The 26,589-nt window shown below is 40.0% G+C and overlaps 2 protein-coding genes across 2 annotated transcripts in view; both read right to left on the bottom strand.

Annotated features, from left to right (window-relative positions):
* LOC139717614 (uncharacterized) overlaps positions 1-11,368 on the bottom strand; it is a 39,218-nt gene extending 27,850 nt beyond the window's left edge. Inside the window, exon 1 of the mRNA XM_071629122.1 lies at positions 9,580-11,368. Within this exon, the coding sequence (XP_071485223.1) occupies positions 9,580-11,327 (1,748 nt within the window). The 5' untranslated portion in view covers positions 11,328-11,368. The remainder of the gene's footprint in view (positions 1-9,579) is intronic.
* Positions 11,369-11,408: 40 nt separating this feature from the next.
* Positions 11,409-26,589, bottom strand: part of LOC139717632 (uncharacterized) — a gene marked incomplete at its 3' end in the record, with an annotated part of 95,614 nt that continues 80,433 nt past the window's right edge. The window contains exon 3 of the mRNA XM_071629138.1: positions 11,409-12,706. Coding sequence (XP_071485239.1) covers positions 11,409-12,706 — 1,298 coding nt within the window. The remainder of the gene's footprint in view (positions 12,707-26,589) is intronic.

Below are 26,589 nucleotides of genomic sequence, written 5' to 3'. Positions count from 1 at the left end.
ACCAGCAAGAATAGAAGGGGGGGGGGGGGGTTTGAAGAACCAGAGGGGAAAAAGTAAAAAGGCGGCAAACTTCTTTCATGTGTGCTGGACAATCAATGTGCCCTATACAGGGAACACCAAACAAGGACAAAGGGGGAGGGATACAACAAAATCTGGGAGGGGAATTCATGCATGTAGTATGGCTGTCTCCACATGACTGGACACAAAACCATCAAAGATCCACCATGTGGTATTCTGTCAAACTACCTAGAGTTCTTACCCCTCCCCCCCCCCCCCATCCAATTCTCAAGGAACATGTAATGAATGAGTTCATGTAATAATGATTAGGAGATGATCTCAATTTCCCAATCATAATCTACCTGTTGCTGTTAAAGGTACATTCATCTTGAAATCTCTGCTACCATGTTTGATATCAAACATTTATGAAATTTGATTATTTCAGACCTTAGCTGTAGCAGGCTTGGCACACTCCTCAGATAAATTGAAGAACACTGTTCACTTTTCAAATCTCTACATAAATAACGAGAAATGACAGTATCAAATACTCCGCTAAATCTCAGCATGTCCAGTATAAAAACATACAAATGGGCTTTCATGTATGCAGACGGTCTTTGCAGAAAGGAAGTGCATTATGTAGTTTAATAATGATCAGTCTCAAATCGATTCCAATGTATTGCAGAGAAAATATCTACTCCATGTACTATAAATATGTTCTATGTGAGCCCATCCCGTCAGATTGAAGTCATTTATATCCCTAGCAAAAGTGGAGGTCAACACAAGGAAACTGTGATGAACTAAAGCTGGGTCAGCCAATCAAATTCTCTTCTACTATTTTAGCTATCACACTGATTCTTTGCAACATGACTAGTCATTCAGCTACCACCATTCCTAGTCCTACACTTCACTTCAATAATATTGCCTATTATATTCTACAATCTTTATATAAGATAATCTAAACACACAGGAATGTTGAAAGCAATTTTTTTCTCATTCACCATCAATTCATAAACTTCTGTAACTGATAAAGTCCCCCAGGTATACCTTCCAGCGAAAAAGATAAAATACAATTGTGAAGCAATCAATTACATGTCCTTTACCAGACTTTGAATTGATCTTTAAAAAAAAAAAACCCTCATACATTTTCAAACTGCCTTAAAATTGTCAAAGACAGGAAAATGTATTTCTCATAACATGATACTGTTTTCATCCAACAGGCAATCATTTTGGCAAATTTGGAGAGAATTCTAAGTCACATTTTAGCCAGTTCTACACTTACTACTCTCAATGCTACGTGTCACATTCACATTGTTAATATGATGGCCCTAATATTTCTCCATATTTTGTCTTTAAATTTGAGCTGGTCTTTTCCTTGAATTTTCTAACTTTTCTTAAAGGATATGATTTCCTCATTTTGCAGTCCATTCACTGTTTCAAGTAATTCAAAGGCAATACAATCTTCTAGTAGAATAAATTTCGAACATCTTCTTAATATATCTTAATGATATTTTCAATTAGGAAGACTTAGCCTTTACAAAATATCTTACTGGTACTCTGCCTACCGTTAATATTACTTGACCATTTCATGCCACTTAGTTTGTACAATTCACATGTGAATGATAGGTAAAAAATCTGGATAAGTTTATTTTTAAGGAGTCTTATAGATTAAATCTGTCAATTCATCAAGCACATTGGGGGGGGGGGGGGGGGGGGGGGGGGTGGTGAGGAGGGGACAACTACAACTCATACTGGACCAGAGAATCGTCTGAAGAGTAATGCAGTGGCACAATAGTCGACAATGGAATTGATGAGCAGAAATTGACCAAGCTTTGTTTTCTTTCATTCATACATACATTATATATATGGATACACACACACACACACACACACACACACACAAACACTAACACACACATAACTATATCACATCTACATTCACTACATTATACTAAGGAAAAGCTATCAAAACGATCATGAAAGGATAAATCATAAAGGCAAAAATGACATAAGGATCATTCTCTGCCCTCACCAGTGCCCCCCCCCCCCCAAAAAAAATCACCAAACATGTCATATTTAAATGTCATACTTCCTGTCTCACGCGCGCACACACACACACACACACACACACACACACACACACATACACACACACACACTCAAAAGCACATGGTCCGAGTCACCTACTAATAATGTCTTGCTCCCAACATGTACAAAAGACAGCTAGCAAGAATGATAAATTTACCTGCTTCGGGGGCCATATCAAAGAACGAATGTTGCCAGGCAGAATGGATTGGAGCGCCAAGCATTTGATGAGCGTGGCGGAACAAGTAACAAAAGGGACAGAGCTTAGATTCCTCGTGTTCCAGCAGTTGCTGCTGCTACTACTGTAGCTAGCTAGTCCCTGGTCCCGCACATATTGGTGGCACACATGGTTGGGTGCTGGTGCTGGGCCCAGCACAAGCAGAGCAGGAAGTGATGGTGTGTTAGCCAGGGCCCAACCTTCACTACCCTGTGGCTCTGAGCAGACTGTAGTCCAAGCACTGCATTTCATAGGGGAACTCTGCACCAGCACTGGCACACCAGTCTCCCCCACCACTCACTCTACTACCAGAGCACTTGTATGCAAATTTCAGCATATTTTCTCTTCTTCTTCCTCCAGCTTGCCACCCTTTGGAGCTCCATTTTCTCCTCTTATCTCTGTCACCTTCTCTGGCTGGGTCTCCCTCTCTCAGATCCCTCTACCTCCACAGGCCCAAAGCATTTTGTGCAAGCCACAAAGCAAACTTCCACACCCCCATTCCATATGCAAAAGAGATTGCTATCAAACCCTTATTGCATATGCGGAGCCCAGGTGTGTATATCTGTGTGTGAGTGTGTGTATGTGCTAACTTCAGCAATGACTTAGTGGGGGGATTAGCACTGCCCGGTTATGTAATATTACATAAGACACTGAAACGGCAAATGGGGCAGGATGGTAAGATGAGGGGGAAAAAAAATAAAGCTGGCAGGCTATAATGCTCGGACAGCAGGCTTTCCACCTCCCTGCCTGTACAGCGAGTGCACCAAGCCTAGTCGTTCTTGTAAAGGGGCCTAGCAGGCTGTAGGTAGGCGAGGTACATGGTAGATATCTGTAAGGCAGCCATTTTATTTCTCTTGCTTCCCCTGCCACCTTTTTCTTCAAATGGGAGCCATCTTTCCTTTGGTTCTGTGCACCTCTCACTCATTTCTAACACTTTTGTTTTCTGGAATCCATAACCAAATTTCCTTTTTACATGTATATCTTGCCAATGTTTGTGGATACATTTATTTACCCCATAAGACATTCTTAAATCTTACTGAAATTCTAATTACACATTGTTCAATGCCTGGGACTGGTGCGAAACATACCGGTATACAGAGAAAAGAAAACTGATCAACAGAGTAGTACAGGTACTACCTACAGCAGAAAGATGGTTTCTTCCTCTTTAGCCTTCTCTTAAATGCACTACTAGGACGGTAATACAAATATACCCTATTGATTTCTTCAGACATTCAACCTGAGCATAGAAAACAATAAAAATATCTGACTTGTCAACCAGATACACGGGCATTCTGTAAATGCCCTATGCATTTCACAGGCAATACCCATTCATTTCACTGGCCCGTCGGTGAGTTTTAGTCGCCCCAGGCCGGCAGAAATTATGGGTTTGTATCACCCTATTTTACCATTCATCCACTGCACATCGGTCATGAGTGGGAAGTTCGGAACGCCTGGAACGGGATTCAAATAAAAATGACCACAACCTTACCACAATCCAAGTTCACAAGCACAAACAGAATCGCCATTGGAATAATGCTACCGGTCCCTACATCTTTACTTGGCAAGCTTTGGATTCACAAGTTGCCTTTGTCTGGGAAGAATTTCCAGCTTGTGGAGTTCAGAAACTAATTTGATCACTACAGAAATCCCACAGCAAACATCGTCGCAAACAGTTTTACTAAATATCAAGCAAACCTCTCCTTTTCTGAGGGGAAAAAATAACAAAATATTGAATTGTCATGAATAGGTCCATTTGTATTGTTACAAACCCCAAACCCGTGTGGTTTCCGAGCAATTTTAACTTTCTAGGCTATTGAGTCAAAAGGGGGCCTGAGCCTCTGATCCTAGCAGATTGTCCTCTTCAGAGCTAATTGATGAAAACACACATTTATCATATGGATAACATTTTTTGGGGCTACTGGTTTAGTAAGTTGGATGCTGTGCATTACTTATAGTGGGGTGTGCAGGATCTCCAAAGCACATGAAGTATTAAATGTTGTATGATTATTTTTGGGGACTGACATGTCCAAAAACCAGAATTATCTCCAGCTGGCATAATATAATAATATAATAATATAATAATAATAATATATCATAATGCACTTGCAAAATAATACATTAGACTGGCATATCCTTTTGTTCTAAGGCATTTCTGAGGTTCTTTTTTTCTTTTGTTCAGTATTTTTCAAAGAATGTACAGGTAGAGATGCCTTGCAGCTTCTGACAAAACTCTACAGAATGTGAGAAACACCAAGATTATGGTTTCACCAATGTAAACACCCATGACAACATTTTTTTTTAAACTCTTTCATTCAATTACCCAACTCGAAGCGTGCCATTGTCTTACACTTGTCATAATTCACAGTTCACCAAAGAATTGGTGTAAGAAACAATCGCTTTCAAATTTGTCTCATTGATACATCAAACTTACAGCAATGGTGTTACTCTTCTGACTAAATTTTACGAGATACACAAATTGCAGTTTACCTCAAGATTATATTAGGACTGTGTTTGGAGTGTTGTGGCAGAGACACATGGAACAAAGCATTCTACTTCATCAGCAGTCTGTGAATTATCAAATCTCCATGCATTTGAGAACAAAATAAACTGATTACCTTATTCAATTCCGTATTCTTTTTGTAAATGGACTAGGGTAGGACTGTGTAAAGCACAAAGTGAATGCTCTTAGGGGGGAAGCATCCTTTGATTTGTTAACATGATGCAGTCACTCAGTAAACTCTCACAGGTTTCTCCAAAAGCAGGAGAGCCTTCTCACAAAACCATTCATAACTCATCGAATCCTTTTGCCTTAGATTTTAGAAAGCAAATTAAGGGTATTCATAGATAGGCCTACAGTTGGCCCAAAATGGATCTAATAGGCTCATTAACAAATTTGTGTATAGTGATATCTCTACAAAAGTTATACAAATATAAAGCCACTGTTTACCATTGGGAGCAGTGATTTAGAACAAAAAATTTTTGAGTTATCACATTTGATTCACATTTATAGTTCAGTTGTATTGCAAAATACCCTACCATATAAAACTTTGCAATAAAGCCAAAAATATAAGGAAATACCACTAATTTTCTCAATAAACCAGACCTGTAGATGGTTTATTTTAGAAATAAACTACTGTGCACATTTTGTATATTCAATAATACTTAACATTTATTAACTGATTAACATTTTTACATTGGTTGTTCCTATCCCTAACTCACATTTTACAACTACAAGCAATAAAGCTTCTTCTTTTTTTTTTCATCTGCAAATGGTAAATAGTGGCTTTGATACAAAATTCTAGATGAATTTTTTTTTCCCCGCATGATATCCACAAAACCAAACAGGGCAAAGTAGGCTCTATTATGTTGAGAATGAAAAATGAACTGTTTCTCTCATGTTATCACTGGCAAAGAAAAAGAGCACACCAACTTAGTATCCATAATCATAAACACCACCATTGCCTGCTGCTGTCACTGAAAATGTTGAAATAAATGTCCAAGATTAGTAAGCAATGGCCCGTATAGAGATTTCTTCACCAATCTTTTCATATGACAAAAATTTGAACCTCATGCTTTACCAAGTAAATTAGGAAGAAACAAATGCATGCCTCCAGTCATTGTGATTAGTTTCCAGTTTGGCATTATACTGACTTTGGTAACATTTTGAGTGTATAACCACATCCACAAATTTGCCATGAAAAAGACAACAGATTCCTTATGTGAATGATTCTTCTATGATTCCAATGCAAATTAATTTAACTTTGACATTATCACAGAATGATATCAAATTTGTACCTGCCTTAGTCTGAGTCCTGATATTGGCAAACTCCCTCTAACAGCCACATGTATGCCACACGTACAAACATCCAGAACTTAAGGGGTAAAAGCATTAGAGCTGAATGGAGCAGTTACACAGATAACTGGCGGTTAATCAAGAAAAAAAAGACATCACAGCAAGCAGCTTACTACACATGCACACACAAACCCACGTAATATAGCAGACCAGTTAATAAACCTACACCGTGTACATTGCGGCTGGCTGAAGAAATATGGAGCCTCTGCGGAGGAAATCATAAACTCTTTCCACTTTCTATCTCCGACAGAGCACGCTGGAAGATAAAGGCCACTTTTGGTTTCTGTGATTGATTGAAGTGCGGATCGAGGAGCACGCACGGTGGGGAGCGAAGATCATCAACAAATGAGTTTCTGACTCATCTGATCTGGACAATGGTACCATCTCTTACTTCAAATATGCAAGTTTCACACCTGCAAACACTCCCTTCTGATATATAAATCTGACACCATATCCATAAAACTATTTGCTAAAAGAAAATGACAAAGTTGCAAGTGAATCATGCCACAACACTCAATCATACGGTAAAAGGTTACTCAGTGTATGTATCGTCCAGGTCCACATACACACAGAACTTCATGCTGAGAACCAGGTACATTGTACGTGCCATTCCACGTGAGATAATTGGAAATGGAATAAGAAATAATCCTACATTTAGCAGAAATTTATATTCTCAGTGTCATCTCCCCCCCCCCCCCCCAAAAAAAAAAAAAAAAAAAAGAATGCCTCAATCTGGAAACACTTCATGGCAGACACATTAAAAAAACAACAACAACCTCACCCATGGTTCCAAGTTCCTTATTACTTCTGAATAAATTTGTAGGGGAAATTCTGCTTGATAAAGGGAATCCAATGGCATAATGACAGATCACTCTGAAAGTCCAGACCTTTTCTGAAATTTCAGCAAATTCTACAAACACATAGCAGAATATCATCAAGTATATATCTTTCCTGATATAATAAATATTTAGATCCCATTTTCATTTTGGTTTATACCATAAATCCTTCCACACCAAAGTGATAATTCTGCAATCCAAATGAAAACTATATGCAACATTTCCACTTTTTCTCCATTCTGCCACTTGCTCACTGTAGCTCAGCTTTCTCAATCCTCATGAGATCATTCTTTGGTTCATTCACTCATTCATTCATTCATTCATTCACTTATTCATTCATTCATTCACTCACTCACTCATTCATTCATTCACTCATTCATTTACTCATTCATTCATTCATTCACTCACTCACTCACTCATTCATTCGCTCATTCATTCATTCATTCATTCATTCATTCATTCATTCAATCAATCATTCATTCATTCACTCATTCATTCATACACACACAGACTCACTCCCTCAATCACTCACTCACCTGCTCATTCATTCATCCATTCATGTACATCTTTCCTCAGTTCTTTAATGAGTCATTTGCATGACAAGTGGCTGCAACTTATTACTGTATTCACATACATTTTGAGTCACATAGGATGAATCCCAGCAAGTGTGAATGCAATGAACACAACAGAGACTCATTTCAGGCTCTTTCAGCACGTATGGGAGCCATAAGAAATCTGTATCAGTACAGACAGAGGTCTGGGAGGTAGTCTGTTGAGATTGATTGGAAGTCTGAAAATTGTCTCCACTTCTTCAGACTTTGATGGAAATGACTGAAAAGTTTTCAAGTCCATTCTTAAAAGTTGGAAAGTCACACACATAAAGGATATTGCCAGTGCAAAATCAAAGTTAAAATGAATCACACACATTATGATACCAATAATGTGTGTTACACTAATTCCCACATCGTATAATGATATTGCAGATTAACACTCAACATTTGCCCTGGAACAACTTACAGAAATCACTTGAAGTAAAAAGTGGTACTGAAAAAAAAGGGCATCTTCATTTGTGGACCAAACTTTTCTTCTTAGTAGTACTTCAAACATTTTCCAGAACCAAACCATACAACCATGAAGTAAGACATACACAGACAGAATTGCATCATTCTTATATGCTTCATAATCATAGATGCTCTTCAATAGATTAGCATGCAGCTCTACATTTTCTTTGCATCTTTGGAAATGATATGTTTTATTTCTAAACTGAATGTCAGAAACAAAACCATCAGAGAATGATGTTGACATTGAGCTGTATGTTCACATGTGGCTTGATTTGATTAACAGCCATTTTACAAAGTAGTCTGAATGAATGAAGATAACATGCCTATTTGTAAATTGTTAATCAAGCTGTTGTAATGATATATTTGGTCACAAGCAGCTTGATTTGATAAACAGTAACTGACAAAATGGGATGAATTAAGATGATATGCATATCATTTTGCAAATTGCCAATGAAGTGCAATGTAGTTAGTCAAAACGGCAAGAAACAAATGTCATGGCAAAAGGTGTGATATTTGGAGTTGTTTCACATCAATGGTAGATTGGCCAAGACAAAGCACACAAAAGTATGTTATACTGAGTTTACATGAATTGCAATAAATTTCATATTTTTTATTTGCCCAATCTCTCTCTCTCTCATCTCTCATCCCTTTATGCTGTTTTTCCACTTTTAGTCACTACCACAGGTTAACACAATTGCATTGCAAACTAGAGAAGCACTCTGAGAGCGCAGACCTCCGCCAAGTATGCAGCTCATTTCCACCACTGATCTTGTTCTTCCATAGAGATATCATTGATTTCCACCCATACGTATTACAGCATTGTGTGCTGAGAGTCGCCCGATTTCCCAATATAGAAGCCTTTGTTACGTCATAAACACTCAGCTGCACGGCGCACCTTCTCCTAGCAGAAACTAGAGCACGCACTTTAGTGCGCGCATGCTAACCTCAATACGCGCAGCCTGAACTCCCAAGTTCATTGACCCTATGTGCCAAAATATCAAAAATCCTTCATAAATTCCCCCAAAATTCTCTAATCACTACCAAAAGTTAATCGTATGTTACTTGTGTCATTCTCAACCTTTCCTGCAAGTTTCATCCCAATTCGTTCACTACTTTTTGAGTTATTTTGCACACGGACAAACTAACTAACTAACAAACCAACGGTAACGAAAACATAACCTACCCCCTTGGCGGAGGTAATGATGACTTGCACCACTGTATGATCATTTTTTTCCAAACAAATATCATATTCATTGAACTATGTATGCATCAGTGATTGCTGGAATCATATCTAACAAAATGAGTGTTCTCCAGTGGAAAAAAACAAGGGTTAAGACATACTCCTTCTCCTGAAATTGCTAACTGCTGGTATGATTGTATACAGCAGTTTACCTCCCAAAACAGAAAATGTTTGATCCAGTTGTCTGACATTGACAAGACACACCTCAGCTCAATCTTCTGAGAAAAAAAAAAAAACAATCAGCACCCACAAGAAATGAATACAGAGATACTTCAGAGGAAACATGCTCTTACCTGTCTCCAGGGCCTTCAACACCCCTTGGTATATCCATGTAGCTGTGGTTGTCAGCTGAAGAATCAGACTGGATGCTGTGTGACCGACGAGGCTTTTGGGGAGCTTTTCTCTTGGGGTGGTTAACGGAGGACCGGCGAGTCTTCGTCGCAGCAGGGCGTAAGAAGACTTGATCCAGCTCTGGGTTAGGAGGGGGAGGGGGTGGAGGAGACGGAGCTGGAGATGGAATGTTGTTAGAAGCAACTGATGGTATAAACTCTGGATAAACATAGTCATTATCTTTCTCTGCCTCATCATTCTTGATGGGCTCCAGATAAAGGCCATCATCGATGTAGCCGCTGGCCCGATTAGAGTTTGTTTGCGCCGTTTCTTCACTATTGCACGTTGGAGGTTTCATGTTCCGCTCCAAGGTTTGCTTGCCTGGAATGAGTTCATAATCATGGTCCCTGTCCCCATCCGACTCTTCGTCTTCCTCAGGCCGACCAGGTGAATTTGCTTCGGTGTAGATATTGGCTTCACCTTCTTCATCAGCCGTCTTTGCAGGAGCATTTTTAATAGCATCAGTGCTCCCTAAAGTTACGGAGCTTGTGGGCACTGCACATGAAGGTTTGGATGGCGGAGCATTTGGCCGCGGTGGTGCTGGCCTCTTTGGTGTTGGTGTTGACTGCGCTGATTTGGGCCGGGTCAGTGTAGGGGAGTTGGGCTGGGAGGCAGGAGACTGCACCTGGATTTGTGGTGCCATTTTGGTGGGCTTTGGGGATGGAGGAGCACCAGGCGGAGGCGGTGGGGGACAGCTTGGTCTTTTTGGAGATGTTCCTCTGCCCTTATCCCGCAACGTTTTCTTTGGAGATGAGTTTGGGGACCTTCCATTGACAGGACTTCCCTGACTTAGGGGGCGTCCATTGGACACTGGAGATGAAGGAGGGACAGGACTGGTGTTTCCATCTGGTCCATTTATGGAGGTAGTGCTGGCTAGAGAAGTGGAATCAGGGATGCCTTCCACGGAATGTCTGTTTGTTGGTCGCTTCCCTGGCTTTTCAGTCACGGGTGGCCTTGTTTTTCTCAATCGAATGAGTTGAGAAACTGCTTCTCCTTCGACTTTTTCCGTTGGAGGTGATTTGGAATCTTCTAGACCCTGAGCTGATTCACTCTGGGGTTCTCTTTCATCCTTCTCCTTGGCAATCAATGGCATCTTTTCTGTCTCTTTTGAACTTTCTTCTTCATTACTTGATCTCTGCTCATTAAGGTCTTGAGTTATTTCACTGGTAACTTCCTTTTCTGTCTCTGAGGTGTGCTCAGCACCAGTGACACCTTGAGTACTGCCCCTAGGCGCGGATGGCAAATCCACAATTTCCCAATCTGAGTGGTCGAGGTCATTTTCATCCCTATTCAAAGTATCAGGTTTGCTCAAAATCTGATTCAACTTTTTGCTGATTTCATCACTTTGCCCTGAAGGCAATGTCTTCCCTTGACTAGGAGAGGTAGAGTTTATTGTCTTAGCTCTGATTGGTTTTGGTCTCGGGGGTGGCGCTTGGACAGATGTTTGGTGGGTCAACCCAGGTGCCTTACTAGGCGGTGGAGGTCTTGCTGGCTTGGGCTTTCCCAAGCCCCCACTTGCCAGTGATTCCTTAATTGACTTTGCATTACCTAGTGCTAACTGATCAGATGACTTGATCGCCTTCCTATTTCTTTTTAATGAGCTCTTCTTCTCCTCCAAATCAATATCTAGCTCTTGTTGTACACGGTTCATAACACTCTCTGATCTATCTGGAGATCTGTTCCCTGCACTTCCAGTATCTTTTGCTTCCGCTGAGCGAACAAGTTTATCATTGCCGTTGTCCTTGACTTTCTCTACTGGTGGCTCAGAAATTGGGTCACTTTCTGACATGCTTTTCACCCTTCTTGGTGGTGCCACAGGACCAAGTTCCCTCTGAGGCGCTGGTTTTCTTGAAAGGACTGAGGGGGTTTTAGGCATGGATTCATTTCGTGAAACTGAATCAGTATTCACATACAGAGGATCACTTGATGATGGAGTACTTTGCTTCTCAAATTTTTCGCTCGAGTTTGAGAGACTGTTCGTGGATGTGTCTGAAGGCACAAGGTCTGGAAGTTCCGTGGACCTATTTCCATTCAATTCTGGCTGATCTGATGACAATGCAGATTCCGCACTTTGCTGCTTTCTTGGCTTTCCCTTGATGGCAACTCTGGACAATGAGCCAGATGACCCGGCCATCGCTGAGTGTCTCTTTGGTGGCAAGGCTGGGCGAAGGGGCGCCGGCTTTTTTAAGTGTTCTGGTGACTGTGAAGATATGGACCTATCTGAATTTTTTGGACTGGTTGCATGTGACTTCTGCAAACTAGCAAGACTTGGCTTCTTGGGGCTGACACTGGGTTTTGGTCTCTGGCTTGGGGTGGTGGACTGTGCAGTGTTTGTATCAGATTTTGAAGCTGATGCTGGTCCATTACACAAGGGTTCTGAAGTCAGTGTTACATTTTGCGATTCAGACGTTTTTGAAGTTTCATGCACTGCGATGTCAGCTTTCTCATCTCTGTCATCAGTGACTGAGTCATTCTTGGGGCGAGAGTCTGAAACAGAAGAGTTGGAATGGACAGGTGAACGTCCTGGTGAAGTCCTGTGAGGGGCTGTAGGGGGAAGATCAAGGCTTGATCCAAGGGTCAATCTTCTAACTGGAACATTTGGTCTCTCTCTGGGCACAGGAGCAACACCATTCGCAGCCTTGTTCTCATGACTTGTTCCATTGGATGTTGGCACATGGGGTTCGTCCAAACGATTCTCATCTGAGCTTTGTGTGGATAAAATCCTCTTGGGTGGCACTCGTGGTCGTGGGCTGGGAGATGGCTCGGCAGACCCGGTACTACTCTTGATAATGGTCTTTCGGGGCTTTGGAGTTGGTCGGTTGACGCTGCCATCGGAACTCGGGACTTGCCTGCTCGGTGGCTGTGGTTCCGAAGCTGGTACTGCAGGAGCAGCCGGAGAATTGTCTAACACACTGTCTGCTGTTTCTTGCACGTTGTTGTTCCCTGTGGAAGGTGAAGCGATCCCTTTCGGCTTAGGTGCCAGAGATGGCTTCTTCGGAAGAGGGGGATGAGCTGATGGACTTGATATCCCTGCAGTAGAAATATGAGAAGACATATACACTGTTTATTGACAATCTGTGCTATATATTTACAAGACTGGAGTGGAAACACAGTTATATGATACCTGAGAGTATGCACATACAAGTAAATCATGTCTTTAGAGTGGGTAGAGAAAATTCTGCAATCTCTTCGTTAGAGAGCTATGTGATGATTTTAACTGGACACACGTTGCCTCACACACACACACATTATGTACAATGTAGCTATTACTGCCTCTGCATATATGCATGCATTTAACACTACTGAAGGAACAGTTGTGCATGTGAAAATAAACTATGATCATACCCACTGTCATCATATTCTAAAAATTCTGCTTTGCTTGACCTATCATGTTCATATAGCATTTTTGAATAATTTCAGTCAATTCACTTTTTGGCACGTGTTTGTGCATGACGGTTTGACCTTTGAACCATTTTGTGGAGGAGGAGCCTATCTTGACCAAAGATTAATTCCTTCAACAAAGGGCCTATCCTTTGGATACATACATATCTATGGTTCGTGCAAGAAAATATACAATCATTTATTTAGTATCTCTGATTGACAAGCTAGGGAGTTTGCAACACAGCTGCCATATGCAATGTCATTTGCTGCTGAGTGAGCAGACTGCCCCCAAAGTCTGCTCGACTAAAGCTACATTACAAATCATCAAACTCTATGCAGGGAGTTCAACTACAAAGCCATTCATCCTGATCTGCCATATTTTTTTTTGAAACAATGTTTCTGGTACCTTTTGGTGCAAATGCCAATAGAAACTTTAGTTTCATTAAGATTTTGTGATCTTTTTCATAATGTGATTTCTCACAATCAGTGTAAACAGCCCTTATCTTTCAGCTCTGCTCTTTCTTTTACACTTGATCAAGAGTGCTTGATTCTAATGCTGGATTACAAAACGGATTGCAATTATGATTCAAATCATCATTCGTTTACACAACCGAAGAAGGCTTCATGGATTCTGCAGTTTTGAATTTCAGAGTAAAGGAGGGAAGGTTTGGCTTCTTTCCAAATTCCCATCAACCACTATTGAGTTGTAAGTATCACACGTTTTGACTTCAGTGTGAGCATTTGAGGAGTGCGGTCTTTCTACAGAGGTGGTTGAAAGGTCACCTTAAGCTTTGCCCCTCAAAAACATGATTAAAGGTCAATTCATTCACCTGACTGTTTAAATCCTTAATTTTGGCAAAACGTGATTGGAAAACACCTCAGGACCATCATTTGAAACGCACTGGGAATTACAATTCAAATCACCCTCTGCGATTCCGGTTTGCATTCACACGGCAAGAATGCTTAATTTGAAACACAATTCCAGTAATGCATCATTACAACCATGTTTTAAATCAAGCACTTTCAGTACATGTGAAAGCATGGTGTCTCATTCATGTAATCTGTTAGCATCTTGAAAGAATTCAATAACCATAGATCAAGAACCAGGCAGTTACTGCCAAGATATAACCACGTATACATATACATAAACACCTACTATATGTACATGTACTGGTTATTGATTACTAATGGAGCTAGTCGAAGAAATGATTGAATAGAAAATAGAATATTAGAGAAACTACAACACAGCTCCCTCAATCTTCATTTGTTTAACATCACACACAGATACAAGTCAGCACATGTGCATCTATTCCTATTTCTAATTTTCCCACTAGTCAGCTCAATGAAAAAAAAAAAAAAAGTAGATTGCTGTAACTTCACAATAAGGATCACAATGCACATAATGAGAAAGCCATTATGTGGCCCCACAGCCGTGCCGCGCAGAGCAGAGCCGAGCCAAGCCGGGCAGCACAATTTCCTCATGATAATTATCTGCCCCCTCGCTTCTATGCTCTCAACTTTGCTCTATTACGTAAGAGGACAATAGTTCCACATCGGGCCAGCATTTCTCATTATTTGCACTAACGATTTGCTACACTGGGCCTTAGATGAACGTATTAGAAATAGATAGAGAGGGAGAGAAACAGAAAAAAAAGATAGATAGACAGACAGACAGACAGACAGACAAAGGCAGGTACAGAGGGAAAAAAAGAGAGTAAGAAGAATATTGTGTATTCTTCAGCATTTTTAGAAAACCTCACAGAAATTGAAGGGTGAAAAAATTGTGGAAAAATATATCCATTGACAAATACTTGTACACTCTGGACATCAGGATACAATCTAACTTGTGTGTGGTTATTTGAATTACTTGTAGCTGCCTTGTTTGAAATTACATGGACATGCCTTCAAAGAATTTAAAATTTGTCTTGTATAGAAATGACGACACAAAATGTTACATTCTCATTAAATTCACACTATTGGGAATATAACATTAGAAAAACTGTACCGTATAGGCCTATGCCTCAAGAATAACACACAAACACACATACATACACAAAAATACTCATTTTAATTTATGAAATGCATATGAGACTCTTTACTGAATGATGGAACCTGTTGCTGATCATTCTTTCTACACACTCACTGGCCTGCATATGTTTCATATAAGCTACAAGCCTCATTTGTAGTACTGAGCAGGAATAGTTTCTCTGAAAATCATCAGAAAATATATCAGCATCACCTGGGGCGATATCAGTTCATATAGGCCTATCAGTATCGCCTTGGGCAAATTATTTTTCAATAGGGCCTCACTTTTTTTTTTTCCATAACGAAAAAAAAATCTCAGAAGTAGGCATTATAGGCCATGAATATCAACACTATAGGTGCTTTTTCAACCAATCCAACACCAACATTCCTTAGAACATTTCTTTTGTGTTACACAAACCTACACACAACCAGGAAGTACTAGATATGGAATTCTTAAAATTACTAAATGATTTCTGAGTACAAAAAAGAGACAAAATTTCAGTATTAGTGTTTCTGAAGTTGCAGATTGTCTTCACAAACATGAAGAGAATTACACTCTAGAGGCTGGTGGTTTATGCAGCTGCCTTCATTACAACTCCAGCGATTCCATTTGATTAGGAGATTATAATTAATCACCAGGGGACACCCTATCTACTCTCCAAAATTGTATATTTGCATACCCCTTGGCTCTGGGGGAGATAATTTGTATTAATCCTACCATTACAGTGCTCCCCTACTAGCCTGGCTATTAACAACAGCTGAAAATGACCTTCATTAGCACAGGCTAATGCCACAAGATATAAAGGGGGGGGGGGGGGGGGGGGGGATAAAATGAAAAAAAGTTTGCTGCTCTTCAAAGACCCTGGGTTCAAAGGTCACAGCTGATAGAAATCTTTTTCCACAGACATCTCACCTAAAAAACCTGATGCAATCACTGTCAGTGTATTAACAACTTCAAAATATACTAGATTTGAAGCAAATTAAATGATTCAACCAAAGACACCTGAAGAAATAGACTTTGCAACTCCAGTTTGCCATTCAAGTCAGATTCAGGAAGTTCATTAGCATGCATCAGCAGTTATTTGTTATTACTTTGTTATCATGTTATGCAGGTCTTTGATTGCATTTTCTACAAAGTGTCATTCCCTCTTATCTATGTGTGTGTAGGGGGAAGGGGTGCTAGTGGTCTAACATATTCAAGGGCAATATGATTGCATTATATGTCAATATTTTCTCGTCACTTTTGACTATTGTATACACTGTTATTTTTGCGTACAGATATTTTCGCGAATGACGAGGTCACAGACATTTTTGCGAGATGTTGTTTTCGCGAATTGACGCCGACGCTTACGTTAACGCTCTATCAACTAAGCGCATGGAGGCATTTTCGTGTTTAGTTAAATTCACGATCCAACTGTGATTCGCCAAATTTGCGAAAATTAAACCCTCATGAAAATAACAGCTTATACAGCAGTAAGATTGATTATAACTTATATAACGAAATTTTCAAAGCTAAAGAGAAAAATTATTGCAGTAGGTAGTGAGAATTAACTTGTTTGTTTGCTGTTTTTTGTTTGTTTTATTTTTGTTTTTGAAATTGTATTCAAATTGTATCGTCTTTTTTTTTTCATGTTATACCCAGAATGGGTTGTTTCATATATGATGTAGGCCTAAATGAATCAATAAAGATCAAGGAGGGATGTGGGCATGGCTGGCAATTCCAGTAAGATTTTACATGCATTCACACTGGAATAATTACCAAGTCATGTGAGAAATACACTGCGATATGATCTGTAGTATTTTGTGACACGATTCATACTCAAATCTTGCATGTACATATTTTGTGCGAGGTCTGAATTTCCACCCCAAATGCCATGGTCTATTGCCAAGTATTTTGCGCTGAATTCGCATTCACAATACAAAATCTGGTGAGAAACATCGTAGTATTTCTCTGTCAAAGGGTATGCAAATTTTGTCTCCTTTTTTCAGAGGAGATGCTTTTTCACAAGCAAGATAATGTGGGAGTAAACCCCTGTGTGCCCCATTATTCTGAGACCGCAATATATAGTCATGCTTTGAGAAAACATCATGTTTTCATATCTATGTAACTTTAATAGATTTCTGTTACCCTGGACATGTAGAAAACAGAGTTGCAGAGAAAATGCCAAGCTTTGCTTTGATGCAAATTGTATGTCAAATCTATGATTGCTTTTTCTTTCTAATGGCCAGAAGCTACATAATTCTAGAGGCATGACTTTTCACACAAAACAGTGACAGAAACTTAAAATTTACTTGTAAATCCAGTAGTTAGGGAACACCACTAGTCAATCACCACATTAATTGCAAAATACATGTGACAGGAATGATATTGTGAGAAACACTTTTATTGTACTGTGGAATTTGGTGTGTATTGATTGGTTTGGGCGGGTTTGTGCATTTGAGCAGAATATGTGAACTTGGCATGCCGTCCACCGAGTCAGGCATGTGAAAGTGGCACATCGAAAGTGGCACATCGAAAGTGGCACATAAAGAGTTACTTTACACAGGAGTAATGATGATTTCCATTCTTGTTTCTGTTTTGCTTTTTACCCAAATGTTCTAAGGTCTTTGGCATTTTTTCTTTGGCATTATTACTCATGTACAGGATAATAATCTATTTTGCCTCTCTCCATGGATGTGGTATGTTCTTTCAAGGAGGCTTGTACCTCCTTGGTTCTTCCCCCTCAGATTCCATCAAGATTACATCAATGCAGGCTGGCAACCAAACTTTACAATCATGGCATGAAACCTCTGTGGATGAGTCTAACTGTGGGTCCAAGATGATTTAGCAGACCAGTCAACAACAGGATAACAGGCTTAAATTACTTGAGCAAGATGGGGGAGGGGACTGAAGAAAGAGAGAGAATGAAAGAACTTGGAGAGAGAGAGACAGAGACACAAAGCAAGCAAAAGAAAACTAGAGAAAATAAGCTGTCTGCTATCAATTTGAGTTGTTACATAACAGCTGCCTTTATCGGCACCATTTATCAGAGGATTACCCTGACCCCACAGTGACCCCCAAAGGGGTGTATGGGGGAGACCCTGGCCATCAAAAGAGGAGGGCGATTGACTGGAGGGTGAGAGCACACCCCTGGGTCCCATGTACTCAGGAGGAGGTGGGGATGGCCATCTGAGCCAACAATCTGCAGCTATGTCTCAAGGACAAACTCCCTTCCTGAAGTAAAACTTTCAGAAATGAACAGAATGCTGCCAAGCTTGTTTCCTTGAGGAAGTTTTGGACAAGATATTTTGGAGGATCGTATTATGGAGGTACCTCCTATGTACATCCCCGTTGAAAAGAATTTTCACAAAAATGCAGCCGGAGCTATAATAAGATAAATCTTTACCTACATGCAGAGAAGATCCAAGAAGCTGTTGCGGATGCCCAACCATAAAAAGCTGGGAATCTCAAAATCAACGTTTCCCCATTCATATATGTAAACATCACATCAAATCTTTATTACACGTTGATCTCTACCAGATCAATGCCTTCCGAGTATCCATTCAGTGCCGTGCCCATAAAGTTGCCTTGTGGGACGACACTTTTTGTGAGGATAAAAGTGGTTTTGCCACATAACTGCAGTCAAGCGGTCTGTTTCATTCGGAGATCACATTGGTAGTAATGTTAATAGGCCTAATGGCATACTAGTGAGTAAGTGTGAACTACCTCATCTCAAGTGATGGGGGTGGAAGGGGGGGGGGTGGGAGGAAGGGGCTATGTCTTTAGACCTAGTATTGATTTAGAAGCCAAAGAAAGAATGGATACATCTGCATGTCACAGGCATCTACAAAATCTGTTGCTTCCTCTCCCTATAGCTAGATTACAATGACTGAAGCTTGAAATCAATGCTCACAAAAGCTCAGCAGCTGATACCTCCTGAATTTCCAACAATGCTGCGAGTGGCACGCTTGATGAGTCACGAAACAACAGCCCTGGGAAGTAGACCATAGAGAACATTTAGCCCAAAACAAAGCGCATCAGTCAGAGCTGGGGGCAGCCAACCATGCAGGCAGCTGCTGGACCCAAGATTGGCAAGAAACAGAGATGACCACTTCCCGGAACAGAACGTCAAAACGTTTCGCGCAACACCTGCCACACTTTCATTTTTTCACAATTTTCCGAACCTATAACTGGATAACATTTTATATCATATGGTCAGCTCATCAATTTCCCCAAACTGAAACTACGGTAGTTGGTTCTGGATTTTTGCTGGAAAATTGCAAATGAAGTTGCCCTTCAAATATTCAGGAGTTTTTGATGGGGTCAACTGCAAACCACTCTTTTCATAGAATTTCAGTACAACAATTGTAATACTACTTTCAGTTGTAGAAGACTTACTGTTGAATTAAAAAGCTGTGGTAATCACTAGCATTACATAACAACAGTGTATCTATTCTCTTGCAGCTTGTGTTGAAGTTATTTTTCTGAAGGTAGCCACTTGCATATTATATATCTTTTTTTGGGGGCCTTGAAAGACTGGTGTGAATTATACCAGCAAGAAGCTCAAAGTGAAAGGTAAACAGTGTATAATGAATGTAATCATGGGCAGGATTCAATATTTCATGCAAAGAAAGAGAGAAAGATAGGCCTATATATCTCCCTCTCGGTGAATGGATATTTTTCAAGGGTTTCTGAAGTTTTGGGACACAACACAGAACTACTGCATATCATATTGAAATGGGTGTTCATTTTCAATCATTGTGATATATGCATGATTGAAGGGAAATACAAACCAAATGTCACAAACAAACAAATGTGCATTATGATTTTACTTTAGCAGAGGTAGGGCCCACAATCACTAACTTGTACTTGCCAACAGCGTTCCTGCCAACAAAATGTCAAGGTAAAAATGAATTTCAGGAATGAAAATCAGATCTGCTAAGAAGCCATATTTACCTACACCATTAACGCTATTCCCTTATAGCGGGTGGGGTAAGGGAATAGCATTAGTAGTGTAGGTATTAAAGTATGGCGTAGTCTGCTGTAGTGTAGATTGGATGGTCTAGGAGAATTTGTGTAAAAACAAAACAAAACAAAAACATTCATTTGTAAGTCACTCAAGACTGTCACCAAAACCTTACCACTAATCTGTAGAGCACACATTTGTCTTCATAAACACAAAATTGAGATGAATTTGCCAGGGGAAGGATTTCGGAGATATCAGAGGAGCCCCACCTTTCTTGATCTGACGAGGCTTTGGATCTCTAAACCCAAACTCACATCATTATGAGACCAAATTCTCCCTTACATTCTGGTTTTAATCATCCAGGGTTCAGTCATCAGCGCCTGACATTGAATACTTAGGCCTAACTGTTCATGACAACATCAATTCAGCAGCACAACTATATATAGACCAAACCTATATATAACAAAACATTTCAACAAGACCTTTGCAGCATCCACTCCCGGTTCTTGTAATAGCAGCACTGGGACAATCAATAGTAATTGCTGAGTACATGTACAATTCAATGAATTCATTATGAACCACCTGTGCTCAATTCAAGACATACTCCTTTCAAGTTTTTAATTCTTCTTCTAAGACCCCCTGAATATACAAAAAAAAAAAGATTAAAAAACTTCACACCAATAGTAAAAGTCTGCCTTTTGGCACCACCTTCTCCATCTTCAATACAATGGTGAATGGTGTCAACGAATATGGGTATTGAGAACAGGGCTACCATTCACACAAACCCTCTGTTTTGTTCCCTACACCACCCTCTCATCACATTTTTCATCAACTTTCATAAACCCTGTTTTTTTATAGCTTTTTTGGCTAGGGAAGACCCGCAGCAGGAGGTAAGGAAACTCAGAATTCCAGGCAATTTGCGGCCCCAGTGTTTTCCAAGGTCTCTTCCTGCACCGTGAAAAGGGGGGACAAACTCCCTTTTTTGTTGATCTTTTTGAGAGGCGCCCACAGGTTATGCAGCTAAATTATGTTCTTTACCAATTAACTCCCACCAAAAGCAACTATTCTATTTCAAACTGCTTTCAATTTGATACGCTGAGAGAGTCTGAACACTAAAAGGGCTGGCACGCAGGGTCAATACCTTACTGGCCATTGGCAGTTACGATATCTTGAGTACAATGCTGAAAAAAGTGTCGATAATCCCAAAGGCATTTGCAAACGCATTTTGATAGTGTGTATTGAAATGTGTTTTAAACATGGGAGATATGATAATAGCAGCAAAGACAGGGTATCCCCTCCCCCACTGCCCCACCCCAAGAGAATGAAGGGGGAAAGAGGAAAGTGATTGCCATACTGTTAAAATGATCACACTGTTTACAGTTTTACAGGTAGTTGCCCTTATCAATTTGCATATTATTGAAGCTGGTGCCAAGAGGAAATGGCCGATGTCTCATTAACCCGACCAACACCCCAATCTAACGATGCCGCAGATAATATACAAACAGGCTGCCCCATGGTAATCAAACACGTATTGAACATGTTATGGTGGTGGGTTACTGGTTATATAAACACAATCCATTAGTCCATCCAATCAATCCTCTGAATTTGAATATTCCTTAACAGGAAGGTGAAGGAATCAAAAAATTTGTGATCATGATTGTTGCCACAATAGGCTACTTGTTTCATCATAAAAGAGCCATCCATTGCACATTGTCCCTGAGAAGCACAGTTCCTACAATATAATGCACTTAGATCAAACATGCTAATCAAAATATTTCAATACATGGCTGCCTAAAGATTTCTGTTCCTGAAACTGAGTGACAGACATAAAACCAAAATGCTAAGAAGAGAACCACACAACTGTTCTGTCGAAAGATTCTTTACACTCAACACTACAATGGGCTTTCAATCAAGAATATTAAAAAAAAAAAGATGAACTTTCAGAGCACCCACAAGCTTTTTAGTACATCAAGCCAATCTCTTGGAATTTCGTACAGAAACAAATGGTTGAAACAACCTTCTGCTGCCAAGTCACTTTTCTTTTTCCATGCAATAAATTCTGCTAGTGCTAAAGACATTTTCAGAAAAACAGAGCCTGGCTTAACACTGTCAGCATCTCAGCATTTTCATTTATTCTTGATTACAACAGAATCATGTTCATATCTGTATTCAGCAAATTAGGCCCTTAAGTGTTCACCTTTCATGGCAAAGAATCATCATTTACATTTACCCTTTCTTATTGGGAAATTTTGCAACAATTTTAAGATCAAAATATTTGAACTGACAATCCCACTTTTCAAGGAAAAATTGCATAGTTTGGAATAGTGCATGGTTTTATCATTTTTTATTTATCTATTCATTTTTTGCTGGAGTGTAATCAATTCTGTAGCATGCTGCACAAACTGATAGCAAGGGCAGCTACCTGCAATTTTGTGTGTGTGTGTATGTGTGTGTGTGCGCGCGTGTGTGTGTGTGTGTGTGTGTGTGTGTGTGTGTGTGTGTGTGTGTGTGTGTGTGTGTGTGTGTGTGTTGTGTGTGTGTGTGTGTGTGTAAGCATGGAATCTCAAAAACAAGTGGAAATCGTGATTTTTTTTCCCCAATCAACTTTCTCATTGGAAAATGTCTGCAATACTATTTGAGATGTTTTGGTGGCTTTTGACATAGTTGCTTTGCAACTCTCCCTTGAAATTTTGGGTTTTTTTTCATTATTTCATAGGCAATGTGAATGGCACTATAAATCAGCAGCGAACCAAAGATGTGGCAAGAATGTATTGCCCTATAAATCAGCAGCAAAAACAAAGATGTGGCAAGAATGATATGATATGTAACCCTTACTTCATGTGTGATGACTTTAAAAAAAATATTTGAAGACTAAAAAAAAATGAAATTCTTGTTTAGCTTGCAATCTTAGCTGGGTTAGGTCATGGAAAAGACAAACCCAAAGATATTTGCAGCCCACCCCCCCTTTTTTTTTTTTAGAGTCAATAGACTGACCATTGAGACTCTGGCAACAAAGAGAGGATTAAACATATATGATATACAATCATCCTTCCAGTCAACTTCTGCTCAAAGCTTCATTTGCTTTGACATCATTGGAGTGAAACAACCCACCACAAAATATTTATGTATGTAAAGACTGGACACCAAAGACTAGGTTTCCCTTCTATTTCCCTCTGCTGTGCCTCTTTTCCCTTTCTCATTTTTCTTTCTCTTCTCTTCTGTTGCGTCCATTCATCGACCAAAGACCTTGGGCCCACCCAGATGGTCAGTTGGAATGTAGGAAGAAGCTAGGAAGGAATTTCAGCTCTGCTTGGACATTGGGCAGGGAAAAAAAAAACTGGCCAGCAAACCAAAATTTGTGTTTCCTGTTACACATGACAGTTTGTCCAAGTGGCCATTCACACCTGGCGGTGAAAAATCACGCTGATAGAATACTTGCAACTTTATAGTGAAAGTTGCTTCACACCTGCACCACAGGTCTTAAGAAACCTTAGCAAAAAATATCATAACATTGAAAGGACAAGTTTACTGTCATATGCACGTGGATTGAGTGAAAATGCAGCAATATTAGTAGAACACATCAGTGGAGGTTTGGGGAAAATCGGATAATCCATTCAAAAGTCATGAATTTCTGAAGTATCTGCACAGTCACTGCTGGATGGGAAGACTTCTACAGTGTGTGATGTCACATGCGTAGAACGATATAAGGAAAATATATTTTTTTAATGTAACAATATTCATTTTTTGAAAAAAGTGGACACTTCTTCGACTTGTCATTGATGCTGATTAAGGGTAATATTATTCCCCTGTCTTCTGAAAGAGGCAAGTCAAATGTTCTTTTATTGTGCTAGAAAAGTGAAAATATGTAAAATTCTCTTTATGTTTTCTTTATATTGTTGTACACATGTGACATCACAAGCTGTAGTAGTCTTCTCATCCAGCAGTGAGCAAGCAGAAACTTAAAAAAAAAAATCATAACTCTGAACTGATTGTCCGATTTTCCTCAAACTTTCACTGATCAATACTGCTGTATTCTACAATTCCCATGAACTTGTCCTTGAATGAAGTATGATTATTAGCCTGATTTTGTCCTCATAATAGATACATGTAGTATAAGAACCCTATCTGCAGGAAACATGATCAGTTTGTCACAAGACCCCCTCACACTATCCAAACTTTTTTCATCAAAATGGGTAGGCCGATTTTGTGAGTTTTCAGGCAGCTGTACGAACTATTGTGTCACTAACATAAGAATTGCATTCAGGGGTGTATCCAGGATTTTTTCTGGGGGGGTCGTAACCAAAATTTTTGGACCTTTACCTTTGCGAGGGAGCGGAGCGACCGAGCGGGGGGAGGGTGTGGGAGGGGGGTGTCCCCCCTTCCACGGTAGGGAGTTTTTGAATTCTATATCTTAAAATGGGGCAATTTGGTGCATACAAAAGTGACTTTTTCGGCATGGCAGTGCAGCTTAGAAATAAGGTAAATTATGGCATACTAAAACTAAGTTACGAAATTTACGAGGTCTTTGACAATTTGCTGGAACACCACCTGGTCACTTTTTTTTTCCTGTTGTAGGCCTATATAGAGTAAAAAGCCCTAAAAAAAAAAATGTCTTTTACAAAAAGTGGACCTCTTGAAAATTTGGGGGGGGGGGGGTCGTACGACCCTCCCGACCCCCCCTTGCATACACCCATGGCATTGTTGCATGCAAACCACTTAATAGCCAGTCACGTTATTCAAATGGAAGTTTTCATCAGTGTGATAAAATGCTTCGATTCTCAGTTGCAATGCAAACGGGCGAGCGGTCTGACATCGCAAGTGTTAAATAGCATCGCAAAACTTTCCCAGCGAGAATTGGCCATCATTTTTCTTTGCTATCATTTACACACCAACAGCTCTTACTTACGACACAAGAGGAAATAGTGAGGGTAAAATTAATGGGGGATGAAATGGTTTAAGTTACCTTTCCCTTTCTTTATTAGCTGGCATACAGGGTGGGAGCCATTGTGTTTACAGACTGAAACCCTGAAGACATGATAGCGTATTGATTATCCTAGTACTCTGGATAAATGCCATCACTAATGTTTAGCTTTCTTTAACTAGGCTAATCAAGTTTCTGTGCATCATGGGCACACTCTTCTCTTCTACTAATCTTAATTTTCTGGTACACTGTGCGCTTAGAAATGTCCATATTAAGCGTCTCATAAATGTATTGTTTTATTATCATTATCACTTTCTTGGACACAGAAATACACCCAGATGAGGAAATGCTAGTACCAGTACAGGTACTTTATACTCCCTATAGAGTACCCCTGTCTACACCTGGGAGGACCTCAAGAGGACCTCAGAACAAATCCAATAACATTCTTCAAACACCATTAATGCATTTGTATGAATCACAAACTGTACATGCTGTAAACAGTCAAGCTAAAATGTCTGTCACATCTCACTTGCTATTCAAGTTTATTTGTAACTTTCCATATGCCTACACTCTTCACTGACCAATGACAGTTACAAAATATAGGAAATGCTTCAGAAGTTTACAACCTTGACAAGAGCCTATTGTCCTTCATTTTTTTTTCTATACCTTGAGAGAAGACAGATAACTCATTGTCCAGTAATTTGCATATTCTCCATGAGACAATGGTGATGGAGGGAGCGCCGATTGGCCCTTTCTGACGTTCCTGTAGCCATGGTTACGAGAAGATCGCACTGGGATGGCATCTTGGATCGCAGATGCGAGCTTGGGGTAATGAGGCGCAGTCATTATCTTTGTGCAAATGAACACCTACGCATGCGTACACACACAGGCAGAACACACACACACACACACACACAATGCCCACACTGCAAATGCTTCTACAATCACTGACATCAGGGAGGTGGCACCTCCCTGCTGACATGGACTTCATGTTGAAGATCTAAGTCTACTACCGACTACTGAGCACCTTTGATGAGAAAAAAAAACTTCGCTAAATCAAGGAAGTATCGCACACATGTACCTCCTGGGTTGCACAAGAGCTTGACATTAACATTTTTCTCTCCAGTGGCCTATTCAAGTCACTAAATTACAAATAGTAAAATTGTGAAATCTGAAATTTTGATGATCTGAAATATAAGGAAACCTAGTAATCCATTTTGAAACCGAAGGGCCCAGTTGGGCGAACAAAAGATGGTCATTTTGGAATTTTGGTGGCCTGACAACAATTTCTAGTGAATAGTGGCCCAGCACCAGCAGGCCACTATTACTGCCAAGCCTTGTTTTATCAGGGAGACTGCATTGAGTGGACATCACATTTAAAACAAGTCAAGTTTGTGTGCATTAAAATGTGCTTTGACACCAACCTGGGCCAGGACCTACTATGTACTAGTCTTCCCCCATCCCCCCCCCCCAACAGAAGTGTGCTGTAGTAGGAAACATTTATGTGCGGAAAAAAAAAAGCAGGGAGGAACACCGCCGGAACGGCAACTAGACCATCACTGGATGCACAGAGATGCCCCCATAAACGAAATGCTAGCATCACTCATTCCAAGCAAAGGAACAGATGTGATATATCGGGT

This window comes from Diadema antillarum, unplaced genomic scaffold (assembly GCF_040938485.1).
Source record: "Diadema antillarum isolate AM-2024a unplaced genomic scaffold, OU_Dant_1.0 scf00000078, whole genome shotgun sequence".
NCBI lineage: Eukaryota > Metazoa > Echinodermata > Echinoidea > Diadematoida > Diadematidae > Diadema > Diadema antillarum.
Note: the sequence above shows the minus strand (reverse complement) of the source record. Positions and strands in the feature narration are given on the sequence as shown.